Source organism: Coregonus lavaretus, assembly GCF_964263955.1.
Source record: "Coregonus lavaretus genome assembly, chromosome: 3".
NCBI lineage: Eukaryota > Metazoa > Chordata > Actinopteri > Salmoniformes > Salmonidae > Coregonus > Coregonus lavaretus.
Window position 1 is genome coordinate 65,583,803 of NC_139990.1, and position 23,039 is coordinate 65,606,841.

Consider the following 23,039-nt stretch of genomic DNA (forward strand, 5'->3'; position numbering starts at 1 on the left):
TAGCATTTCCTTCACAAAATATTCTACAATGTCACACATATTGCTGTTTTGAAGCCTCTGTTGAAACAATGGTGGTGTAGTCTGTTCTGTTTTCACTGCATCTGTGAAATGACTTCGCTGAATTGCTGATTTGGACTCATACTGTTTGTTTTAAGTAATCTTTTGTGACATTCTTATATGTTTTCTTCAGAAATGTCACAACAGGAAAGGCTTTACCCTCAAGACGATTGGGGAAATAGTTATATGTTGGAATAACATCAATATCTGAATCTGACTCACATGACTGTACTTGCTCACTGATATCAGAGATTCTGTAACGGCCCTCATTACATAATTCATAAAAATATATAACTCCTGCTGTGTCCTGAATGTTTCTAGATTCTATAGAGATCATCTCTATGGAGACCATCATAATCTTAAAAAGAGTCTAATATAAGATGTGCCTAGTAATGTCTTTCTTTGGCATTTATCTCTGAATGACAGATTACTCAGCTCAATCTGTACGTCAACCTCTCATTGCCAACTGCTGAAAGATCAATAAAGCAAGATGTGGATACAGGGTTTCACATTACAGTGGTGACTTTTGACCTTACATGAGAAACATAAAGTACAAGAATATCTGGTGTGCTGGTCCAAATAGTTTGTCTACTGAGTACGGCTGCACATTTACTGCATGTGCGTGATGTGTGATCCCTTTGCAATCATTTGTATGAAAATAATGTCAAGCACGCCTTTTATGTTTGGAAGTGGAATGCTAAACATTTAAGTTTCTAATAAGATAAAGGCCAAGTAATAATCACTTGTATTTTCTCACTAATGACAATATGGAGAGATGGGCTATGATCCATGAATCAGTCCACAACCCAAGTCCAAGAGGCCAACCTTTAGATTGATTGCGACCGAGGTGGGTTTAAGAAAATAGTTGGAAGGCTATCCATAATTGGGGTGATATAAACCTATAGCAACATGATTTTACTAGGATTCTACCTCAAAAATCATTTTATTTGACAGGCCAAGCGATTGAGCTGATGCATTTTTTGGCACATGTCAAGGCTGGCCTTGGGCTGATTTAAATATGTAAGGTTGCAGCATTACCATCACCATTAGGTTAATCTAGGTCGTTAACATGTATGCCAGTCCATCATTGTTTACATTGTGTCTGTCTTTGTTTTCATTTTATTTCACACTGGAAGCAAACAAGGCAGTTTCCTCTTTACAAGCCAATTACAGTGCATTGCATTGGGGGCTACAGAGGGGGTGGAGAACGAAGTGCTGCTGGCTATGTATGGCACAGGCCCCCTCCAAAACGATATTCTCAACATAGGTGTGTCAACATTGTATTTTTTCATTACAGGTCAAATATTTTTGTATTTGTTTTCATAAATTGCTTATTGCATTTTCTGGTTGGCACAATAAAAGTGGCCATTGATTAAAATGCAATATCATTTGAATGAGTTATCAAAATTGAAATGTTTTGAAATGCGGACTTTTATTTTGAAGGTTTCGTTTTTACAATATGAAAGTGACGTCATCGTCTGAGCTGCTGGCATAATACTAGTGCGTGTACTTATGTCAGTACTATATTGACATAAACAGCGGCTGTTCTTGACCAAGCATATGTAAAGCAATTCTGCGTGAATATACGCAAAGGTAAGCAGATGATTCCAATATCGAATGTTGCCATTTTGATAAATCTATCGTGCGTGTGTAATACCGCACAGTGGTGTTTTGATGTTGTCTAAGGAGCCGGGCAACATTTTGCAATATGGAAACATTTTATCCAAGCTAACAATGGCCTATACTCTGCAAGTATCCTACCCAATGATTCACATCAATAACTTGACACCAAATAAAAATACAACAGAATATCGAAGCAATATACGCAACAATGTATTCGTGAGTTTTGGATTAAAATGGCAGGCGGGCGAACGAGTTTCTCTGGAAGGAACATGGTGTACGGTGTAGCATAATGGTCGTCTCAACATCAGCACAGTATCCCGGCCATAGGCGCACAATGTATAGCACGAGCAGAAGACACCGTGCGATGTGTTTTGCAGACTAGGCTACATACTTTTGGTCCAGACGAAACTTTGGTCAGAACAAGTGTCTTTTGTTTGACAATAATTGTTTCAAGCAAGCATGAATTACATAAATGGTGCACACTTGATAAGAGCTTTTGGGGAGTTGGTGTAAACGGGTCTAAACAAAGCAAAAATAATATATGCAAAAATTTAATAGGAGAATGGTAGCCTGTGTACAACCTAAATTGGCATTAAAACCTGTATTTACATGGTAATGACATAGGCAGGTACGTTGTTATAGTACAGAAGTAGGATAAAACAATTTGTGTAAACTGACCATAACTACCATGTAAATATCAAATGAATATGTGGCGTGAATTTACACTACCAACCACACCTACTTATTAGATCTGTGTTTTATTCACAGAAAGCTCTAGTGATGGGGAAGTCACACTCTCACTTGTGGAAGGGGAAAGAAGACTATGACAGTCAGAGTGACCTGACCACTGGTCCAGAGTACATAGATACAAAGAGTGAAAAGGATGGAAAGAATGGAGATGTGTCTCAGTTCCCCTATGTGGAATTTACTGGCAGAGACAGTGTCACATGCCCCACATGCCAGGGCACTGGCAGAATACCACGGGGTAAGGGGATAAACACAAAACAAATACATTCCTACACAGTAATAAACATTAATTCTCACTCACTGACACAATACACACCTACATCTGTAGTAAAACTCCCTCTTATGAGCTGCTAATAATTTTGCCTAATTTGCATTTTGACTTGATATGCAAAACTGGAAACTAGGCCACCTAGAAACACTGTGACTTCCAACATTCACTGAAAATGGAAAGTTGAACCAAAATCAGTTTCCTCTGTAAATGGCTTTGTCATCACATCTCTAATGCAGGTCAAGAGAACCAGCTTGTGGCTCTGATTCCATACAGTGACCAGAGGCTCCAACCAAGGAGAACGTAAGTCTCTCATCTCACTCAGCCAGACGTCTCTTTATTGAAAGATGTGCAATTGAATGATTCAACTGTGGTTGACTGTGGTCTATGTCCAACTTCTCTCTTTCTTTTAATGGCGCTTCCTCCCTTGTTCTTGCAGAAAGCTGTATGTCACTGTGTCCGTGTCTCTTTGCCTTCTGCTGTCTGGCCTGGCCGTGTTTTTCCTGTTCCCTCGTTCTATCGACGTCTCCTATGTGGGGGTGAAGTCTTCCTTCGTCTCCTATGACCAGGACAAAAGGATTGTCTATCTCAATATCACGGTAAGATCCTCTCTCTGGTGTTAGTTGACCTTCTTGTGTTTCCATCTAAGGGTTGACATGGATTCATTCCCAAAAATGCAGAGAGAAAAATTGAAAAACAATAGACAGACAATAACACGAGGAATAAACACACCATGAGTAATGATAACTTGGCTATATACACGGGGTACCAGCACCAAGTCGATGTGCAGTGGTACGAGGTAATTGATAATATGCACATATAGGTAGGGGTAAGTGACGAGGCAACAGGATAGATAATAAACAGTAGCAGCAGCATGTGTGATGAGTCAAAAGAGTGCAAAAAGGGGCAATGCAGATAGTCCTGGTAGCTATTTGGTTAACAATTTAGCAGTCTTAAGGCTTGGGGGTAGAAGCTGTTCAGGGTCCTGTTGGTTCGAGGCATCGGTACCGCTTGCCGTGCGTAGCAGAGAGAACTGTCTATGGCTTGGGTGGCTGGAGTCTTTTACAATTTGTAGGGCCTTCCTCTGACACCCCCTGGTATGGAGGTCCTGGATGGCAGGGAGCTTGGCCCCAGTGATGTACTTGGCCGTACGCACTACCCTCTGTAGCGCCTTGCGGTTGGATGCCAAGCAGTTGCCATAGCAAGCGGTGATTCAGCCAGTCAAGATGCTCTCAATGGCACAGCTGTAGAACTTTTTGAGGATCTGAGGGCCCATGCCAAATCTTTTCAGCCTCCTGAGGGGGGAGAGGTGTTGTCGTGCCTTCTTCACAACTGTTGGTGTGTGTGGACCATGTTAATTCCTTAGTGATGTGGACACCGAGGAACTTGAAGCTCTCGACCCGCTCCACTACAGACCCGTCAATGTGGATCGGGGCGTGCTCGGCCCTCCATTTCCTTTAGTCCACGATCAGCTCCTTTGTCTTGCTGACGTTGAGGGAGAGGTTGTTGTCCTGGCACCACACTGCCAGGTCACTGACCTCCTCCCTATAGGCTGTCTCATCGTCGGTGTTCAGGCCTACAACCGTTGTATCGTCAGCAAACTTAATGATGGTGTTGGAGTCGTGTGCGGTCATGCAGTCGTGGGTGAACAGGGTGTACAGGAGGGGAATAAGCACGCGCCCCTGAGGGGCCCCATGTTGAGGGTCAGCGTGGTGGATGTGTTGTTGCCTACCCTCACCACCAGCTGAGCTTAGTGATAAGCTTGGAAGGTACTATGGTGTTGAATGCTGAGCTGTAGTCAATTAACAGCATTCTCGCATAGGTGTTCTTCTTGTCCATGTGGGAGAGGGCAGTGTGGAGTGCAATAGAGATTGCGTCATCTGTGGATCTGTTGGGGCGGTATGCAAATTGAAGTGGGTCCAACGTAATGACTCTCTTTCCAACAACTGTTGTGCCGTATGTATTTTCTTCTAGAACACTCTGAACATCACCAATAACAACTACTACGCTGTATCCCTGACCAACATCACAGCCCAAGTGCAGTTCTCTAAGACGGTGATTGGGAAGGCCCGTATTAGCAATGTGACGACCATCATACCACTGGATAAGCAGCAGGTGGGTCTTTACCATGTGTATTTTAGAATAACATGCCTTGGTATAACTGCTTGTTATTAACATATTACAGTGAATGAAGTGAGCATAGCTTGACAAGTGCATCAAAATTGTACTTTCAACTTTTGATCCAGATGTCCTTAAGTTATTTTCTCTAACTCAACACAGCAGCTCATTGTTCCACCCACTTTCCTGCAAAATCTAGCAACAAAATCAGGCAACATTGATATTGAACCTTGTTGTTGAACCCACTAGAACACATGTCCCTGTTCTGAGGGCATCAGTAGCAGCAAGGATGGAATAAGGATGGTATTTTTGGACTGTTGGCCTCAAAAGTTACTCTTTACTTAGTTAGTCAGGACTCAACCGCCCTGCGTCAATATGGGAGAGAGATAACGGCTGCATTACAACATATTGTTCATTTCAGATTGACTACACGGTTCCCACAGTCATTGCTGATGAGATGAGTTATATGTTGTAAGTATTATTTTAAGTATTTCACAAGTAATTACATTTTATTGTGTGTTTGACAGGACAAATCGTGACATTTCTTTAATAAAAGTTTTGTGTTGCAGCGACTATTGCACCCTGCAGTCCATAAAGGTTCACAACATTGTGGTCATGATGCAGTAAGTATACCTTTAAAAAAAAATCTCTACTAATACATTGAGTTTACACATGTTACTATAACTACTCTATTTCTTTTGTCAAACCTCACATGCCCATGTGGGCAGCCATTTTGGGGAAACTGACCTGTCTATTGGCTGGTTTTCAGAGTGACTGTGACCACGTCCTACTTTGGGCACTCAGAACAGGTCTCCCAGGAGATTTACCAGTATGTGGACTGTGGGGGCAACACCACCTCACTGCATGGACATGTGAAGGTGTATCAGTAAGGCAGTAAAAACACAGCCATAATGGAAGCCCATCTATCTAAAGGTAGACTAAAGGGTTTAACGAAGTTCCTTTGGGCACACGTCTACTGTAGAATAGGAGGAACCATGTCTCAGAGAAAGTGACGTTTACAAGGTGCCAATGTACAGTTTCATGAGAGTTTGATGATGTTGCAGGTAGAAAATATCTTGTGCAAATTCTTCCTAATAGAATGATCCAATCCAATGTGTACAGGCATTTGAGATGAAGATGCACTTTAGCTTTGTATGGGAAACGCAATCATAAGAAAGTATTTATACGGCTGAGTTGTTGATGTAATGTAACCTGTACCACTAACCTTCCCAGACCACTAGGTATGGGACATGCAATAGAAAATAAAGTAGTCTGACAGAATCATCGTTTTGATTATCACCACCACTAATCACCCCAAACCACTTTTGGATGGCCTTTTCCCCCATAATTTTTTTACCAGCCATTTTGTTTTCTTCAAGGATGTATTGTTTTATACATAATAGTACTTCCTGATGTGTGTCGTTACTCTTACATTTTAATTCTAATGATAGTTAGATTTAGATCTAATTCTGAGGTGACATATCATGTAGGGGTGAAGTCAGCGTAATTAAGATGACTACTGGACCTGGTAGTTTATTTTAGCGGTAATTAGATTGCAACATTTAGGTATCTAATGGGAGGAATCTCGTATTTTTATATCATTCAAATACAGTACCTATAATTATTAGATGTGTTGTTTAGGATGTGAATTACTCTTTAATTGTAAACCTCTGAATTGTTTGTTTTAAAGGGAATGTTGCGTGGTAGTAGACAACTACCTATTTCGAAATATGATATTACATAAAAACCCTCAATGGTGTTGTAAAACTAGGTTTTTATTGTATCTTCGGAAATCGATTTTAAGAGGTCATTTTATGTCTTAATTTTTTATTTGCTGCCCTTTGCCCCTTTCAATTCGTAATTGTTGATCACTGAAACTTGCAAGTAAGTTGTTCTTTTCGAGTTTGGGTTTCTTTCTGAGATGATTAAATGTCAGGATACAGTAAGTATCCATTTGTTATATTCCTTCAACATTTGTTATAGCTTTTCAAGTCTATTGTGCATGTACAGAAGACTGAACTGAGGACAATAAAAATGCCCAAGATAAAATATCAGATGCGTACATTGTTTAAAGTTTGATCTGATATACTCTATGGAGGAACTGCTCTGTGGAGGAACAATCACACCAATATACTGTTGGATATTTCAAAGTGCCATATTATGTCCCAAATCAACCAAGAAGAAAACTTGAATCAGCTTAAAGTCAGTTCTGAATCCTCACTGAGGTGTGTTTACTGTGTACATGTGGATACTGTCCATGTAAGCCACTGCCAATCATACAGTACATGTAACAATGTTTTTTCCTTGCATGAAACTGGGAATAAAAGTGTGGTTGAATTTGGAAGTTTTTGTTTGATGCATTTATTGATAGTTAGTAGTTTGTAGTTGGGGGAGAATTCAAAGGTTAGAGAAATGTGCAATACTGGTCACTATCACAGGGTGGCGCCTAATTTAATGACATTAACTTAGAAATGAGTAAGTGTAGGATGACAATATAGTTTCTATAATGACCATATGCACGGGTTTGCATACAAATCTTACCTTATATTACTCACTATTACGTTCAAATAATTAACAACAATATGTATGCCATTCATGTGTAAAACACACCAAGTCAAATATTTAGCATCTTAAAAATAGCATGACCTTACATTTAAAGTCGCACAGAATAGACAGGCTTAGGTATGTTTGACAGGGTGCTCTAGTGAACAAATGTGTTACTTTTATTCTAAATGGACAACATACAGCATGTGTTTTCTGTCATAACGTATTGTGTCAATGTGCTACTCTGTTCTACAAGATCCTAAACAGGTTTGTATGCTGTATTGTAATGCATATGTATTGTAATGCATCTGCTAGTCCTGTATGACCTTTGAATTTATTTGTAGACTGTTCTGGATGTGTGTCAGTGTGTTACTTTGTTTGCTTCCAGATGCTCACTGGTGCTTGAGGTCTCCAGTGTGTAATGGTATGCTTACCTAACATCTGTTGCTGTCGTTAAAACGGCAGTTGACTTCCCCTCCAGGATTCAGGTCAGGGGCTTGGAGCAGTTCCTAATTGACCAAAGCCCAGTTTCCCAAAAGCATCTTAAAGCGATAGTTCACCCAAATTACAAAATGACACATTGGTTTCCTTACCCTGTAAGCAGTCTATGGACAAGGTATGACAGCAATCCATAATTTGGTTTAGTTTCCCTGGCACTGTTTTCACATGGTAACGTTTTAGCATTTGTGGTACAAATCCCATTCAAGTCATGGGACCAATATTAGCATTTTCCATGTCCAAATCATCCCAAAGTATCTAGAATGGATTGTAAAGCTCAACAAAGTCACATAGATGTTTTGAACATGATGCGCGAAAAATGCTAATATTGGTCCAATGACTTGAAAGGGATTCGTGCTTCAATGGTTTCCCAAAACCATTATTAATAAAGTTGCACTTGAAAACAGGTTATTTACCGGCTGCCTCAGACCACTCGTAGAACAGCTAAGTGCGTCGTTAGACGCCTTTTTGCCCTTCCGTGTCACTTTATACACAGAAGACCTCCACTAAACATAAAATCAAGATGTTTACCCACCTCTGTGACCACAGATAACTTCAGAACAAAGTTGAATAGAAATACAAAGTTGCCAATGGCTTTGCAATTGTTACAAACAAGCGAAGGATAAAAATATGCTTTGAAAGGACAACCGAGATGACTGCTTTAAAATATAAATACAGTATATGCTACATAGGCCCATGTATTTCAATCATATTGAAATCAAGTTCATGTTCTATCAATTGAGTTCTATTTTGCTAATTGAAGACTACTGTTTCAAATTTTTGCCTCAATATATCTCATGATGTGTAACAACATGTTCGCGATGCTGTGCTAAATCTGTGATTTAGTGCATTATTATAGGGTAAGCATTAAAATAAGCTGCCTTAATATTTGCAGACGTAGGTGATAATATCTCTCTAGGAGCTGATCCATCGTCAGTATTGTGGACTGCTTCCAATGTTAAGGTAAGATTTGAATGGAGAAAGCTGATCAGAGAGCAGCGCTGCCTTTCTTTCAATCCTATCAGTATCGACACATGCTCCAATGACACACTTACTGATGGCTAAATCTATATGGTGTTTTGGGAAACGCATGTGACATCTATTGAAACTAATGGCCAGGATTCTGAACTATTTGTAACAGTGTGCAGGCTACTGTGCTTCCTCAGCACGATCCAAGACATCTGGAAAATAAAGTAGACTGAGTGAGGATGTGAATCTGGTTTCAGACTTTCACAGCTCTGGGTTAAGCAGTTCATGCAATGTTCACAAAATGGAGTTCTTGTGGAAATATGGTTGTTCTTCAGGGAGAAAATGCAAATGGTGAAAGCAACATGATGCTTTTACTGCTATTGAGGAAGTACATTAGCCCATGGATGTATGGATGCCAGTGTATGGGTTGATGTTTTTAGACAACTGAACTCAGGCATGTAGCCTAGACAAACAACAAGGAATAGCCTAGTGTGTGAAATAATTCTCTAAATCCAATTGTGTGTCTACAAACAATGCTGAATATCAAAGCCACCGAAAAAGACATTTAAATACAGTTGAAGTCAGAAGTTTACATACACTTAGGTTGGAGTCATTAAAACTTGTTTTTCAACCACTCCACACATTTCTTGTTAACAAACTATAGTTTTGGCAAGTCGGTTAGGACATCTACTTTGTGCATGACAAGTAATTTTTCCAACAATTGTTTATTGACAGATTATTTCACTTATAATTCACTGTATCACGATTCCAGTGGGTCAGAAGTTTACATACACTAAGTTGACTGTGCCTTTAAACAGCTTGGAAAATTCCAGAAAATAATGTCATGGCTTCAGAAGCTTCTGATAGGCTAATTGACATCATTTGAGTCAATTGGAGGTGTACCTGTGGATGTATTTCAAGGCCTACCTTCAAACTCAGTGCCTCTTTGCTTGACATCATGGGAAAATCAAAAGAAATCAGCCAAGACCTCAAAAAATAAATTGTAGACCTCCACAAGTCTGGTTCATCCTTGGGAGCAATTTCCAAACGCCTGAAGGTACCACGTTCATCTGTACAAACAATAGTACGCAAGTATAACCACCATGGAACCACGCAGCCGTCATACCGCTCAGGAAGGAGACGCGTTCTGTCTCCTAGAGATTAACGTACTTTGATGCGAAAAGTGCAAATCAATCCCAGAACAACAGCAAAGGACCTTGTGAAGATGCTGGAGGAAACAGGTACAAAAGTATCTATATCCACAGTAAAACGAGTCCTATATCGACATAACCTGAAAGGCCGCTCAGCAAGGAAGAAGCCACTGCTCCAAAACCACCATAAAAAAGCCAGACTACGGTTTGCAACTGCACATGGGGACAAAGATCGTACTTTTTGGAGAAATGTCCTCTGGTCTGATGAAACAAAAATAGAACTGTTTGGCCATAATGACCATCGTTATGTTTGGAGGAAAAAGGGGGTTGCTTGCAAGCCGAAGAACACCATCCCAACCGTGAAGCACGGGGGTGGCAGCATCATGCTGTGGGGGTGCTTTGCTGCCGGAGGGACTGGTGCACTTCACAAAATAGATTGCATCATGAGGAAGGACAATTATGTGGATATATTGAAGCAACATCTCAAGACATCAGTCAGGAAGTTAAAGCTTTGTCGCAAATGGGTCTTCCAAATGGACAATGACACCAAGCATACTTCCAAAGTTGTGGCAAAATGGCTTAAGGACAACAAAGTCAAGGTATTGGAGTGGCCATCACAAAGCCCTGACCTCAATCCTATAGAAAATGTGTGGGCAGAACTGAAAAAGCGTGTGCGAGCAGGGAGGCCTACAAACCTGACTCAGTTACACCAGCTCTGTCAGGAGGAATGGGACAAAATTCACCCAACTTATTGTGGGAAGCTTGTGGAAGGCTACCCGAAACGTTTGACCCAAGTTAAACAATTTAAAGGCAATGCTACCAAATACTAATTGACTGTATGTAAACTTCTGACCCACTGGGAATGTGATGAAAGAAATAAAAGCTGAAATAAATCATTCTCTCTACTATTATTCTGACATTGTCAGGGTGTCAGTGTGATGCGTTAGGACGAAGTCAGGCGCAGGACACAGAGCTATTCGAAAACGTACTTTACTCGTAGGTAACGTAAATAACATAACCTCCACGCAGGGAGGAAACAAACCCGCTCACCAGACGACAACCAAACATGAACAAACACGCACAAAATACAGTGGGAGCCAGAGGGTTAAATAGGGAAATAATCAATACCTAATGGGAACCAGGTGTGAACAATAAAGACAAGACAAGTAGAACACAGAAACATAGATCGGTAGCAGCTAGTACTCCGGCGACGACGAACGCCGAAGCCTGCCTGAGCAAGGAGGAGGAGCAGCCTTGGCTGAATCCGTGACAGACATTTCACATTCTTAAAATAAAGTGGTGATCCTAACTGACCTAAGACAGGGCATTTTTACTAGGATTAAATGTCAGGAATTGTGAAAAACTGAGTTTAAATGTATTTGGCTAAGGTGTATGTAAACTTCCGACTTCAGCTGTATCAGTGAAAGGTAGGCTAGGAAGTTAGAAATGGGAGCAGACTAGACCAGTTTGGTTGTGTAAATGTCATTTCCTTCCCCATAGATCATATAGACTTTCCCTTTTCCAGATGTAAGGAAATTACTTTTCCAGGTGCGCTGTCGATGGACTTCCATTACAGAGAAATCCAACTCAACATTTATGTTCTACCACTAGCCTGTTCTCCCTTCCATGATGGAGAAATAGAGTTGCCTAGTACAACCTAAAAGAGTACTTCGGCTGTCCCCATAGGAGAACTCTTTGAATAACCCTTTTTGGTTCCATGTATAACCCTATTGCGTTCCGTGTAGAACCCTTTTCCCAGAGGGCTCTACCTGGAACCAAAAAGGGTTCTCCTATGAGGAACCGATTTTTCTAAGAGTGTACCTACCATTGTGATGTAGGCCTACTTCAAACTCAGCAGGCTATAGCCTACATTGGGCCTATATTCTGACTAATAACCATCACATCATGCATAGAACGTAATAATGAAGCCTTGATAACTTGTAAACTTCTATTGAAGTCTATCATGTGAACAAGTTAGCCTGGTTGCCGTCTCTGTTCAGCTATTACATTCCACTCCTTACCACTCGTAGTTTGCCAAAGAGACTGGCCTTTCGGCAATCTTCAAATATTAACATTCTATTATTAATGAGCTCGAGGAGATCAGAGGATTTGATCCTGATTCGATAACCATCACAGCTATCCAATCACAATGTTTATGCAAATTAGATCAGTTTAAAAAAAATCGACATTCATACAATTGATTGGAAACATTCTAACATTCAACATTCTGACGTAATACATTTAATTGTAAACATAAACATTGGGCGCGGGGAGAACAGAGCATTCCCGTTCATTGCTTTCTTACCACCAGCCAATGTGATCACATCACACCAGAGAACCTTCCCCACCACTGTGAACACTATAGCATATTTTATATCCAGCAAGCAAGAGCAAGGTGCTTCTTTGTCTAATATATGTTTTAATTGCTCAAAATAAGTGGACAAACTACATTGAGTGTACAAAACATTAGGAACACCTGCTCTATCCATGACATAGACTGACCAGGTGAATCCAGGTGAAAGCTATGATCCCTTATTGATTGAATGAATGACTTGTTAAATCCACTTCAATCAGTGTAGATGAAGGGGCGGAGACAAGTTAAAGAAGGATGTTTAAGCCTTGAGACAATTGAGACAAGTATTGTGTATGTGTGCCATTCAGAGGGTGGATGCACATTTTGTGCCAATGAACTGAAGTTGATCACCAAATGCATCAGTTTAATGAAATGTGCAATAAAAAAGTATAATGCCTAGGTCTATTTAATGAAACCCTGGCTGTTGACGTAGGCAACTGACAGGAGTGTCAAGGAGTGGAATGTAAGCTAAAAAGGCTGGTACCCAGACTATGAACACGTGACATAGTAGCTATAAGTATTCAAATGTTTGTGTGAACTGGAAAAGGACCACTATTGGGTTTCTCTAACATCAAGGAAGTCCCTTGTTGACCTTTCACATTAGCTGGAAAAGTCCTGACAGGGTTCAGAGACAGCTGTCAATAAATCACTTCAAAACAGTGAGTGACTTCTGTGCAATGGTAATTTCGGTTAATGTGGTCCTCTGTAGCTCAACTGGTAGAGCACGGCGCTTGTAACGCCAAGGTAGTGGGTTCGATCCCCGGGACCACCCATACACAAAAAAAAAATGTATGCACGCATGACTGTAAGTCGCTTTGGATAAAAGCGTCTGCTAAATGGCATATTATTATTATTATTATTATTAATCCAGAACTAAAGTCTCAAGTAATATGTCAGCTGCCCATTCACAAGAGATTAGTGCAATGGTAAATAAGTTGTAAATGTTCAGGCTTTCTCAATTCTCTAAATCAACAAGTCTTCACTTTGAATGGCAGGCCTTCCTCTCTGCAGAACCAATTAACCCAGAGAGACCGAGAGGAAATGGAGACCACCTTCAAACTCCCCAATCCCACCCTGTCCTCACCGATGTGAAGCTGGCCACAATAACTATTAGCCACAATAATGGAATTTGCGAGTTGCCTTTAAAATAAAAGTCCCACTTTGAAAGTGACGCAAACGGATACAAATACTGGAATTATTCCATATTTGGACTCGATAACTCAAAAATAATTCATAAAACACAATAATTCATTAATTTGTCAATAAACAGTAAAAAACTGTTGAAATCCCACTGTGGATGTATTAGACTGCATAATTGCATTTGGGGCATACATACAGTATATGCACTGTACAGCCTTACCTATGGAGTGTGCAGTGTCTGTGCACCCATGAAATGGTGTCTCCTATTCAGTGACACCCACAGATTACAACTCGGTACAGTTTACACAAATATTAACGTCAGAGCTCTTATCGTCATTTAATTAAAAAAAATATATATTTAAAAAATGTAGGGGGTAGATCAGTTTTAATATTGCAGATAGATTGTAACTTCCATCAATGTAATTGTCTGCATCACTTCCAATCCCCCATATGTTTTTTTTTCTCGCAATATATATATATATATATATATATATATATATATATATATATATATATATATATATATACAGTGGGGGAAAAAGGTATTTAGTCAGCCACCAATTGTGCAAGTTCTCCCACTTAAAAAGATGAGAGAGGCCTGTAATTTTCATCATAGGTACATGTCAACTATGATAGACAAATTGAGATTTTTTTTTCCAGAAAATCACATTGTAGGATTTTTAATGAATTTATTTGCAAATTATGGTGGAAAATAAGTATTTGGTCACCTACAAACAAGCAAGATTTCTGGCTCTCACAGACCTGTAACTTCTTCTTTAAGAGGCTCCTCTGTCCTCCACTCGTTACCTGTATTAATGGCACCTGTTTGAACTTGTTATCAGTATAAAAGACACCTGTCCACAACCTCAAACAGTCACACTCCAAACTCTACTATGGCCAAGACCAAAGAGCTGTCAAAGGACACCAGAAACAAAATTGTAGACCTGCACCAGGCTGGGAAGACTGAATCTGCAATAGGTAAGCAGCTTGGTTTGAAGAAATCAACTGTGGGAGCAAATATTAGGAAATGGAAGACATACAAGACCACTGATAATCTCCCTCGATCTGGGGCTCCACGCAAGATCTCACCCCGTGGGGTCAAAATGATCACAAGAACGGTGAGCAAAAATCCCAGAACCACACGGGGGGACCTAGTGAATGACCTGCAGAGAGCTGGGACCAAAGTAACAAAGCCTACCATCAGTAACACACTACGCCGCCAGGGACTCAAATCCTGCAGTGCCAGACGTGTCCCCCTGCTTAAGCCAGTACATGTCCAGGCCCGTCTGAAGTTTGCTAGAGTGCATTTGGATGATCCAGAAGAGGATTGGGAGAATGTCATATGGTCAGATGAAACCAAAATAGAACTTTTTGGTAAAACTCAACTCGTCGTGTTTGGAGGACAAAGAATACTGAGTTGCATCCAAAGAACACCATACCTACTGTGAAGCATGGGGGTGGAAACATCATGCTTTGGGGCTGTTTTTCTGCAAAGGGACCAGGACGACTGATCCGTGTAAAGGAAAGAATGAATGGGGCCATGTATCGTGAGATTTCGAGTGAAAACCTCCTTCCATCAGCAAGGGCATTGAAGATGAAACGTGGCTGGGTCTTTCAGCATGACAATGATCCCAAACACACCGCCCGGGCAACGAAGGAGTGGCTTCGTAAGAAGCATTTCAAGGTCCTGGAGTGGCCTAGCCAGTCTCCAGATCTCAACCCCATAGAAAATCTTTGGAGGGAGTTGAAAGTCTGTGTTGCCCAGCGACAGCCCCAAAACATCACTGCTCTAGAGGAGATCTGCATGGAGGAATGGGCCAAAATACCAGCAACAATGTGTGAAAACCTTGTGAAGACTTACAGAAAACGTTTGACCTGTGTCATTGCCAACAAAGGGTATATAACAAAGTATTGAGAAACTTTTGTTATTGACCAAATACTTATTTTCCACCATAATTTGCAAATAAATTCATAAAAAATCCTACAATGTGATTTTCTGGATTTTTTTTCTCATTTTTGTCTGTCATAGTTGCGTGTACCTGTGATGAAAATTACAGGCCTCTCTCATCTTTTTAAGTGGGAGAACTTGCACAATTGGTGGCTGACTAAATACTTTTTCCCCCCACTGTATATATATATATATATATATATATATATATATATATATATATATATATACATACACATACATATAAATACATATATATATATATATATATACATATAATATCTTTTAAAAAATATATATTTCCATTTATTACTTTCCAACCCCACCACCCCTTCCCTAATTGGAGTAAACTAGTGAACAACAATGCTTAGGCCTCTACTTCCAGCTTATACATACTATATACATTTTATGGACACAGTCAATTTTACAATAATTATATTTTGTTTGTTTTTACTCATGAACTTCCTCTACCCTCAACCTCTCCAATCATTTTTATGATGTCCATCCGGTTTGCTTCTATATGCCATATCTTTCTAACTGTGCTCTTTCACAAAAGCTCTCAACCTATAACCTATATACTTATTATGGATATAGTATGCTTTACATTAGTTATCTTGTTGTTATTAGTTGTTGTTAGTTGTTATTAGTCCCATCCTTCAACTCCATTCAACACCACCCATCTATCTCTTAACACCATCCATATAGGATTTCTATTTGCCATATATTTTTCAACTGTACTGTGATGTTTTACAAAAGTTCTGAACCCTTCTATTCTCATTGTTTCTACAGATTGCAATTGAAAATATTTGTTGTTGTTGCTAAAAGTATTATTATATTATTGATCGATTGACTATGACTTTTCAGATCACCCAGTAGTGCTATCTGCAGGGTTAGCTCCAGGTAAGTATTGCAATCCTTTAGCCATTCCTGGACCTGTGTCCAAAAACAAGCTACAAATGGACAGTACCAAAACAAATGATCTAATGATTCTGTCTCTTCACAGCAAAATCTGCAGAGCTGGGAAGATTGTATCCCCCATATAAATAACATTCTATTGGTAGCAAGAATTTTATATAATAATTGAAATTGAAAAATTATACGTTTTGAATCCGGCGTCGTTTCGCGCATCAGTTCATAAACACTATGCCATGGAATCGTTACGTCAGAAATCTCTTCCCAACTATTTTGCAATAGGTCCTTAAATGAAACTGGTATACTTTTTTATTTATCACAATTTTCTTTAACCAATTATGTTCTTTAATGCAAGGCCGACAGACAAGTTCCTTACTTTTTCCCCCTTCCACTTTCCTCTTCCATTTTTGTGGTAAAGCTGCAATTATTTGGTTGTAATTTTGGGTAGAGCAGACATTTCCATATGTTTTTGTTAGCTGCATGTGCGATCCACCAGTCCTACCTATGATATAATTTACGAAGATTATACCTTTTAAAAACATTTTCGTCATTGGTTATCAGTCTTGCTACCGTCGTGTCGTCAGCAAACTTGATGATGGTGTTGGAATCAAAAATATTAGCGTCTTATTGCAGGACTTTGATTGTGGCAAATCACCTCCTCAGTCAAACTATTGTGCGTATTGAACATTCATTCATATTGGACTGTACAGCCTTAACTATGGAGTGTGCGCCCATGAAATTGGGTATCAGCATACTCAGTGACACCCACATATTACAACTGTAGAGTTTACATATATATAATAAAATCTAATCAAATGTTATTTGTCACATAAACAACAGGTGTAGACAAACAGTGAAATGCAGAGTTAAAGATACAAGATACAATAAAAAATAGAAGTAGTGACACAAGGAATAAATACAGAGTGAATAACAATAACAATGACGAGTAAAAATAACATGGCTATATACAGGGAGTACCAGTACCGAGTTGATGTGCAGGGGTACGAGGTAATTGAGGTAGCTATGTATATATAGATAGGGTTACTGTAAAGTGACTAGGCAACAGTATAGATAACAGACAGTAGCAGCAGTGGGTAGCCATTTGATTAGCTATTTAGTAGTCTTGTTTAGCAGTCTTATGGCTTGGGGGTAGAAGCTGTTCAGGGTCCTCCTCTCCACCCTCTCAGGGCTGGGCATCTCAGGCTCTGCACACTTTTTGATTGCATCCTACCTGGCAGGACACTCCTACCAGGTGACGTGAAGAGGATCTGTGTCTGCACCACATATTCTCACTACTGGTGTCCTCCAGGGCTCGGTTCTAGGCCCTCTCCTCTTCTCTATATATACCAAGTCACTCGGCTCTGTCATATCCTCACATGGTCTCTCCTATCATTGCTATGTGGATGACACAACTATCTTTATCCTTCTCCCCTTCTGACAACCAGGTGGCGACACATATCTCTGCGTGCCTGGCAGATATCTCAGCTTGGATGTCGGTCAACTACCTCAAGCTCCACCTTGACAAGACAGAGCTGCTCTTCCTCCAGGGGAAGGCCTGCCCGCTCCAAGACTTCTCCATCACGGTTGACAACTCCATGGTGTCCCCCTCCAAAGAACCTTAGCATGACCCTGGACAACACCCTGTCCTTCTCTGCAAACATCAAAGCAGTGACACGCTCCTGCAGGATCATGCTCAACAACATCCGTAGAGTACGATCCTACCTCACACAGGAAGCGGCGCAGGTCCTAATCCAGGCACTTTTCGTCTCCCGTCTGGACTACTGCAACTTGCTGTTGGCTGGGCTCCCCGCTTTTGCCATCAAACCCCTGCAACTTATCCAGAACGCTGCAGCCCACCTGGTGTTCAACTTTCCCAAGTCCTCCCATGACACACTGCTCCTCTGCACACCCCACTGGCTTCCAGTCGAAGATCGCATCCACTAAAAGACTATGGTACTTGCCTACGGAGCAGCAAGAGGAACTGCCCCTCCCTACCTTTAGGCTATGCTCAAACCCTACACCCCAACCCAAGTACTCCGTTCTGCCACCTCTGGTCTCTTGGCCCTCCCACCCCTATGGGAGGGCAGCTCCCGCTCAGCCCAGTCCAAGCTCTTCTCTGTCCTGGCACCCCAATGGTGGAACCAGCTTCCCCCTGAAGCTAGGATAGCAGTCCCTGCCCATCTTCCGAAAACATCTGAAACCCTACCTCTTCGAAGAGTATCTTAAATAATCCCACAGCACCCCCCCCTTGCACCCCCCCCTCCCCCAGCTTTGCTGATAGCTAATTTACTGAGGAGAAATGTACTATGACGGTGATATGTTGTTGTCCCACCTAGCTATCTTAAGATTAATGCACTAACTGTAAGTCACTCTGGATATGAGCATCGGCTAAATTACTAAAATGTAAATGTAAAATGTTCCAGACTTACCGCTTGCCATGCGGTAGCAGAAAGAACAGTCTATGGCTTGGGTGGCTGGAGTCTTTAACAATTCTTTGGGCCTTCTCCTGACACCACCTGGTATAGAGGTCCTGAATGGCAGGGAACTCGGCCCCAGTGATGTACTGGGCCGTACTCACCACCCTGTGTAGTGTCTTGCGGTCAGGTGCCTTGCAGTTGACGTAGCAAGCGGTGATGCAGCCAGTCAAGATTCTCTCAATGGTGCAGTTGTAGAACTTTTTGAGGATCTGAGGGCCCATGCCAAATCTTTTCAGCCTCCTAAGGGGGAAGAGGCGCTGTCGTGCCCTCTTCACATCTTTGTGGGTGTGTGTGGACCATGTTAATTCCTTAGTGATGTGGACGCAGAGGAACTTGAAGCTCTCAACCCGCTCCACTACAGCCTCATCGATGTGGATGGGTGCGTGCTTGCCCCTCCGTTTCCTGTAGTCCACGATCAGCTCCTTTGTCTTGCTGTTGAGGGAGAGGTTGTTGTCATGACGCTAATATTTGTGTAAGCTCTACACAGTTTTGTTCTGTGGGTGTCACTGAGTAGGCAGATACATGTATCTCATTTCATAGGTGCACACCATAGGTAAGGCCATACAGTGCATATATGCGAAAGGTATGTGGACACCCCTTCAAATTAGTGGATTCGGCTATTTCAGCAACACCCGTTGCTGACAGGTGTATAAAATTGAGCACACCGCCATGTAATCTCCATAGACAAACATTGGCAGTAGCATGGCCAGTACTGAAGAGCTCAGTGACTTTCAATGTGGCACCGTCATAGGATGCCACCTTTCCAACAAGTCAGTTCGTCAAATTGGCATCTGCCAAACCCAGATTTGTTCGTCGGACTACCCGAATACAAAGTGCCAACTGTAAAGTTTGGTGGAGGAGGAATAATGGTCTGGGGCTGTTTTTCATGGGACGGGCTTGGCACCTTAGTTCCAGTGAAGGGAAATCTTAACGCTACAGCATACAATGACATTCTAGACGATTCTGTGCTTCCAACTTTGTGGCAACAGTTTGGGGAAGGCCCTTTCCTGTTTCAGCATGACAATGACCCCTTGCACAAAGCGAGGTCAATACAGAAATGGTTTGTTGAGATCATTGTGGAAGAACTTGACTGGCCTGAACAGAGCCCTGACCTCAACCCCATCGAACACCTTTGGGATGAATTGGAACGCCAACTGCGAGCCAGGCCTAATCGCCCAACATCAGTGCCTGACCTCACTAATGCTCTTGTGGCTGAATGGAAGCAAGTCCATGCAGTAATGTTCCAACATCTAGTGGAAAGCCTTCCCAGACGAGTGGAGGCTGTTATAGCAGCAAAGGGGGAACCAACTCCATATTAATATTAATTAATGTAATGAGATGTTCGAAGAGTAGTTGTCCACATACTTTTGACCATGTAGTGTACATACATCTACAGTCGGATTTCAACAGTTTTATTGCATATTGTCAAATTAATTAATTATTGTATCGATTTGAAAGTTATATAACAACAATCCAACCTTGTTTAGAATTAGCGGGTCCAAATATGTCATGAAAGGCACTATTTGTATCCGTTTGCGTCACTTTCAGTGAGGAACTTTTATTTTGAAGCCTAGCCGCAAATTCCACTATTGTTGTTCATCGATATTGTGGCTAGCTTCACATAGGTCCCGTCCTCTCTATACCCTTTCTCTCGACTGACTAACCTCTGCTGTAGTTTCTCTGTGCATAAGTGGGGGCGACGTGGAGAGAAGCCTTGAGGAAGTCCATGCTCGAAGAACCTCGTTTCAATCCCAGTTCCCATTGTTCACGAAGTGAAGAGGATGGGGCTCGCTCGCTGCTGCTTTCCCGCGTCGATAAAGATGGACCTCGCGCTGCTGGCCTGCTTGGTTGCGTTTGTAGGCATCTGCTTAGCGCGCTCCGACGCTCCGCGAGGGGTGGCGGTGCCGTTTGTTTTTGACCTCAAAGCGACGTGCGACCCTCCGTGCCAACATGCTGGCATCTGCATCCGAAACAACACCTGCTTCTGCTCTCGCGGCTATGAGGGAGATACCTGCCAGTATGGTGATGTTACAATTTATATTTGCCTAGAAAGGAGACAGAAAACAAAATAGCCAAACTAGAAAAGAAAAGTGATGCATTGAAGAATATATGAAATATGTATATCATATATTTTTTCATCACAACATGTATGTAAAATTTGCATGACTTACTGGATGAGTGCTGATGAATATATTGCCTGTTGTTTTGAACAGCTAACTGCTATCCCAAATGTAAGAATGGAGGAGAGTGCCTTCGCCCTGGGAAATGCAGATGTCCTTCTGGATTTGGAGGAAAATATTGTCATAAAGGTACTTATCTAATTCTGTTAACCTTTTAGATATACAGTATGTTGGTGCTTGGTTAATGTTAAAAATCTGAGTAAATATTGTAATAATATCTATGTATTGGTAACTACAGGAGGCTAGTACAAGTAACCTAATATGTTTTATTTAGAGAGTGTGGTTGGACAAGGGTGGGGAGTTAAGACTTAGTCCTATAGTAAAAGGTTATGAACATGGACATGGGGAGGTAAGTGGATGATTTGATTTTATGTCTGTCTTTTCCAGTGAAATGTGATAGTGGATGCTGGAACGGTGGCGACTGCATCGCTGTGAACGGAGTGGCCAAGTGCATCTGTCCCTCCAGCTGGACCGGCTCCAAATGCCAAGAGGGTTTGTTTACATCCTAATTAGCCTAATCCACACAGAGGTGAAACCAGCAGTGAGACTGGTTGCTCAGCTGGCCTATTAATCAACAGTAGCATATAAATCCTCTCCGGAACCCTCTGACAACTTCATTGCAATGCCAAGATACCTTCACACGTACTAAAACAATACAAAATAGTTTATTTAATTACGCTCGAATGGGACAAAGAAAACGCTTCACATGGCCAAAGGTTTTGATTTATTGGTTCCCAGAATGTTGAGAATGCATTGTTGCGATGTTTCCCCAGCGATCTGTCCCCAGGGGTGCAGGAACGGGGGCAGCTGTGTGGCCCCAGGAATCTGCAGCTGTCCAGAGGGCTGGCTGGGTGGAGCCTGCCACACTGGTGAGTGAGATCTTAAGACGAATGCACTAACTGTAAGTCGCTCTGGATAAGAACGTCTGCTAAATGACTAAAATGTAATGTAAAATTTGAGACACATATACACACAGTTCACTCTCATAAACTCTCACAGATTTGGCACACAACCAACATACAGTATACACATTTTCAGACATGCACTTTCTTACTCTCATCCCAACAGACACACAAACACGGTACATTATGCACACACTAGCAGACACACTTACACAGATACAGGCAACAGGCCAAATAAATGTATAACCCGTAACTGGAGCCTAATCACTAATCTGTTCTGGATGTGTGTCAAGTGTGTTACTTTGTAACACACTGACACACTTGGGTCAAACAATAGATGGCAGAGAAGTTAATCAGGCATGCTAAAGAATAACAAGTATAAATCAGACTGTCAGCAAATTAAGAAATTATAAACAGAAGTGTGTGAGAAAGTGAGAAACCTGTCAATGTGAGATATCTGTTGAAAATGACTGTTTTGAGATTTTGTTCTCAGAGTGGTCTTTCCCCAGATGTGAAGAGGCCACCAGAGTACATAATGAGCCCTCCTTCCTTTCTTTCTTAATGTAACATCTATTTTTCTTATTTCCCCCTCCCTCTGTCTCTTTCCCCTCTCTCTCTATCTTGCAGCTGTGTGTCACCAGCCCTGTCTGAATGGAGGCAAGTGTGTGTCTCCCGATACGTGCCGCTGTCGCCCTCCTTACTCTGGACCACGCTGTGAGGAGAGGAAGAAGGTGTTTTAACCCTATAGGGGGTCAGAGGTCAAAGAGGACCAGTCAGAGGCCATGTACAACCGTATTCATTCCAAATCCGGTGCTTTAGATATTGTCTCTCAGCCTTTTGTAAATGTTTTTTTAAAGAACCACAGATTTTTGTGTTAACGATAACATTTGACTGTTAACTTAATATCTACTATACAATTTTGTGTTTGTGCTATATAATGAATAAAAAGTGGATACAAGGTTTATTGTTATTTTCTTTTGAAATCATTTCTTATCATGCAGTCAGATGATTTACAGTAAAACAACACTTAGCGAACTGCTTTTACTAACAATATACTGTAGCTAATTAATAGTATAACTAAACTGTTACAAAAGTGTATGTCCAGCCCCTACTGTATTGTATTTGAACCAGTCAACATGTTACTTACAGCAA

General features: G+C 41.2%; 2 protein-coding genes across 2 annotated transcripts; both read left to right on the forward strand.

Moving 5' to 3' along the window:
* Positions 1 to 1,516: 1,516 nt before the first annotated feature.
* LOC311126962 (transmembrane protein 106B-like) lies at positions 1,517 to 7,157 on the forward strand. Its single transcript, XM_084158686.1, has 8 exons — positions 1,517 to 1,650; positions 2,449 to 2,665; positions 2,935 to 2,998; positions 3,135 to 3,294; positions 4,670 to 4,810; positions 5,235 to 5,284; positions 5,383 to 5,436; positions 5,583 to 7,157. The coding sequence occupies exons 2-8, from the start codon at positions 2,461 to 2,463 to the stop codon at positions 5,701 to 5,703; spliced, it is 795 nt and encodes a 264-aa protein (XP_084014812.1). The 5' UTR covers positions 1,517 to 1,650; positions 2,449 to 2,460; the 3' UTR covers positions 5,704 to 7,157.
* A 13,367-nt stretch (positions 7,158 to 20,524) lies between these two features.
* Positions 20,525 to 22,803, forward strand: seraf (Schwann cell-specific EGF-like repeat autocrine factor). The gene is made up of 5 exons (XM_084153318.1): positions 20,525 to 20,827; positions 21,019 to 21,114; positions 21,373 to 21,477; positions 21,759 to 21,854; positions 22,515 to 22,803. Exons 1-5 carry the CDS (start codon positions 20,587 to 20,589, stop codon positions 22,625 to 22,627), a joined length of 651 nt encoding a protein of 216 aa, XP_084009444.1. The 5' UTR covers positions 20,525 to 20,586; the 3' UTR covers positions 22,628 to 22,803.
* The last annotated feature ends 236 nt before the right edge of the window (positions 22,804 to 23,039 follow it).

What these genes read in the sequence shown, in the direction of transcription:
- LOC311126962 (XM_084158686.1), top strand. Translation starts at nt 2,461, where the DNA reads ATGGGGAAGTCACACTCTCACTTGTGGAAGGGGAAAGAAGACTATGAC. An exon ending in CACTGGCAGAATACCACGGG is followed by an intron (nt 2,666 to 2,934) that starts GTAAGGGGATAA and finishes TCTCTAATGCAG; the next exon opens with GTCAAGAGAACCAGCTTGTG. An exon ending in AGGCTCCAACCAAGGAGAAC is followed by an intron (nt 2,999 to 3,134) that starts GTAAGTCTCTCA and finishes TTGTTCTTGCAG; the next exon opens with AAAGCTGTATGTCACTGTGT.
- seraf (XM_084153318.1), top strand. Translation starts at nt 20,587, where the DNA reads ATGGGGCTCGCTCGCTGCTGCTTTCCCGCGTCGATAAAGATGGACCTC. An exon ending in CGGCTCCAAATGCCAAGAGG is followed by an intron (nt 21,478 to 21,758) that starts GTTTGTTTACAT and finishes ATGTTTCCCCAG; the next exon opens with CGATCTGTCCCCAGGGGTGC. An exon ending in GGGTGGAGCCTGCCACACTG is followed by an intron (nt 21,855 to 22,514) that starts GTGAGTGAGATC and finishes TCTATCTTGCAG; the next exon opens with CTGTGTGTCACCAGCCCTGT.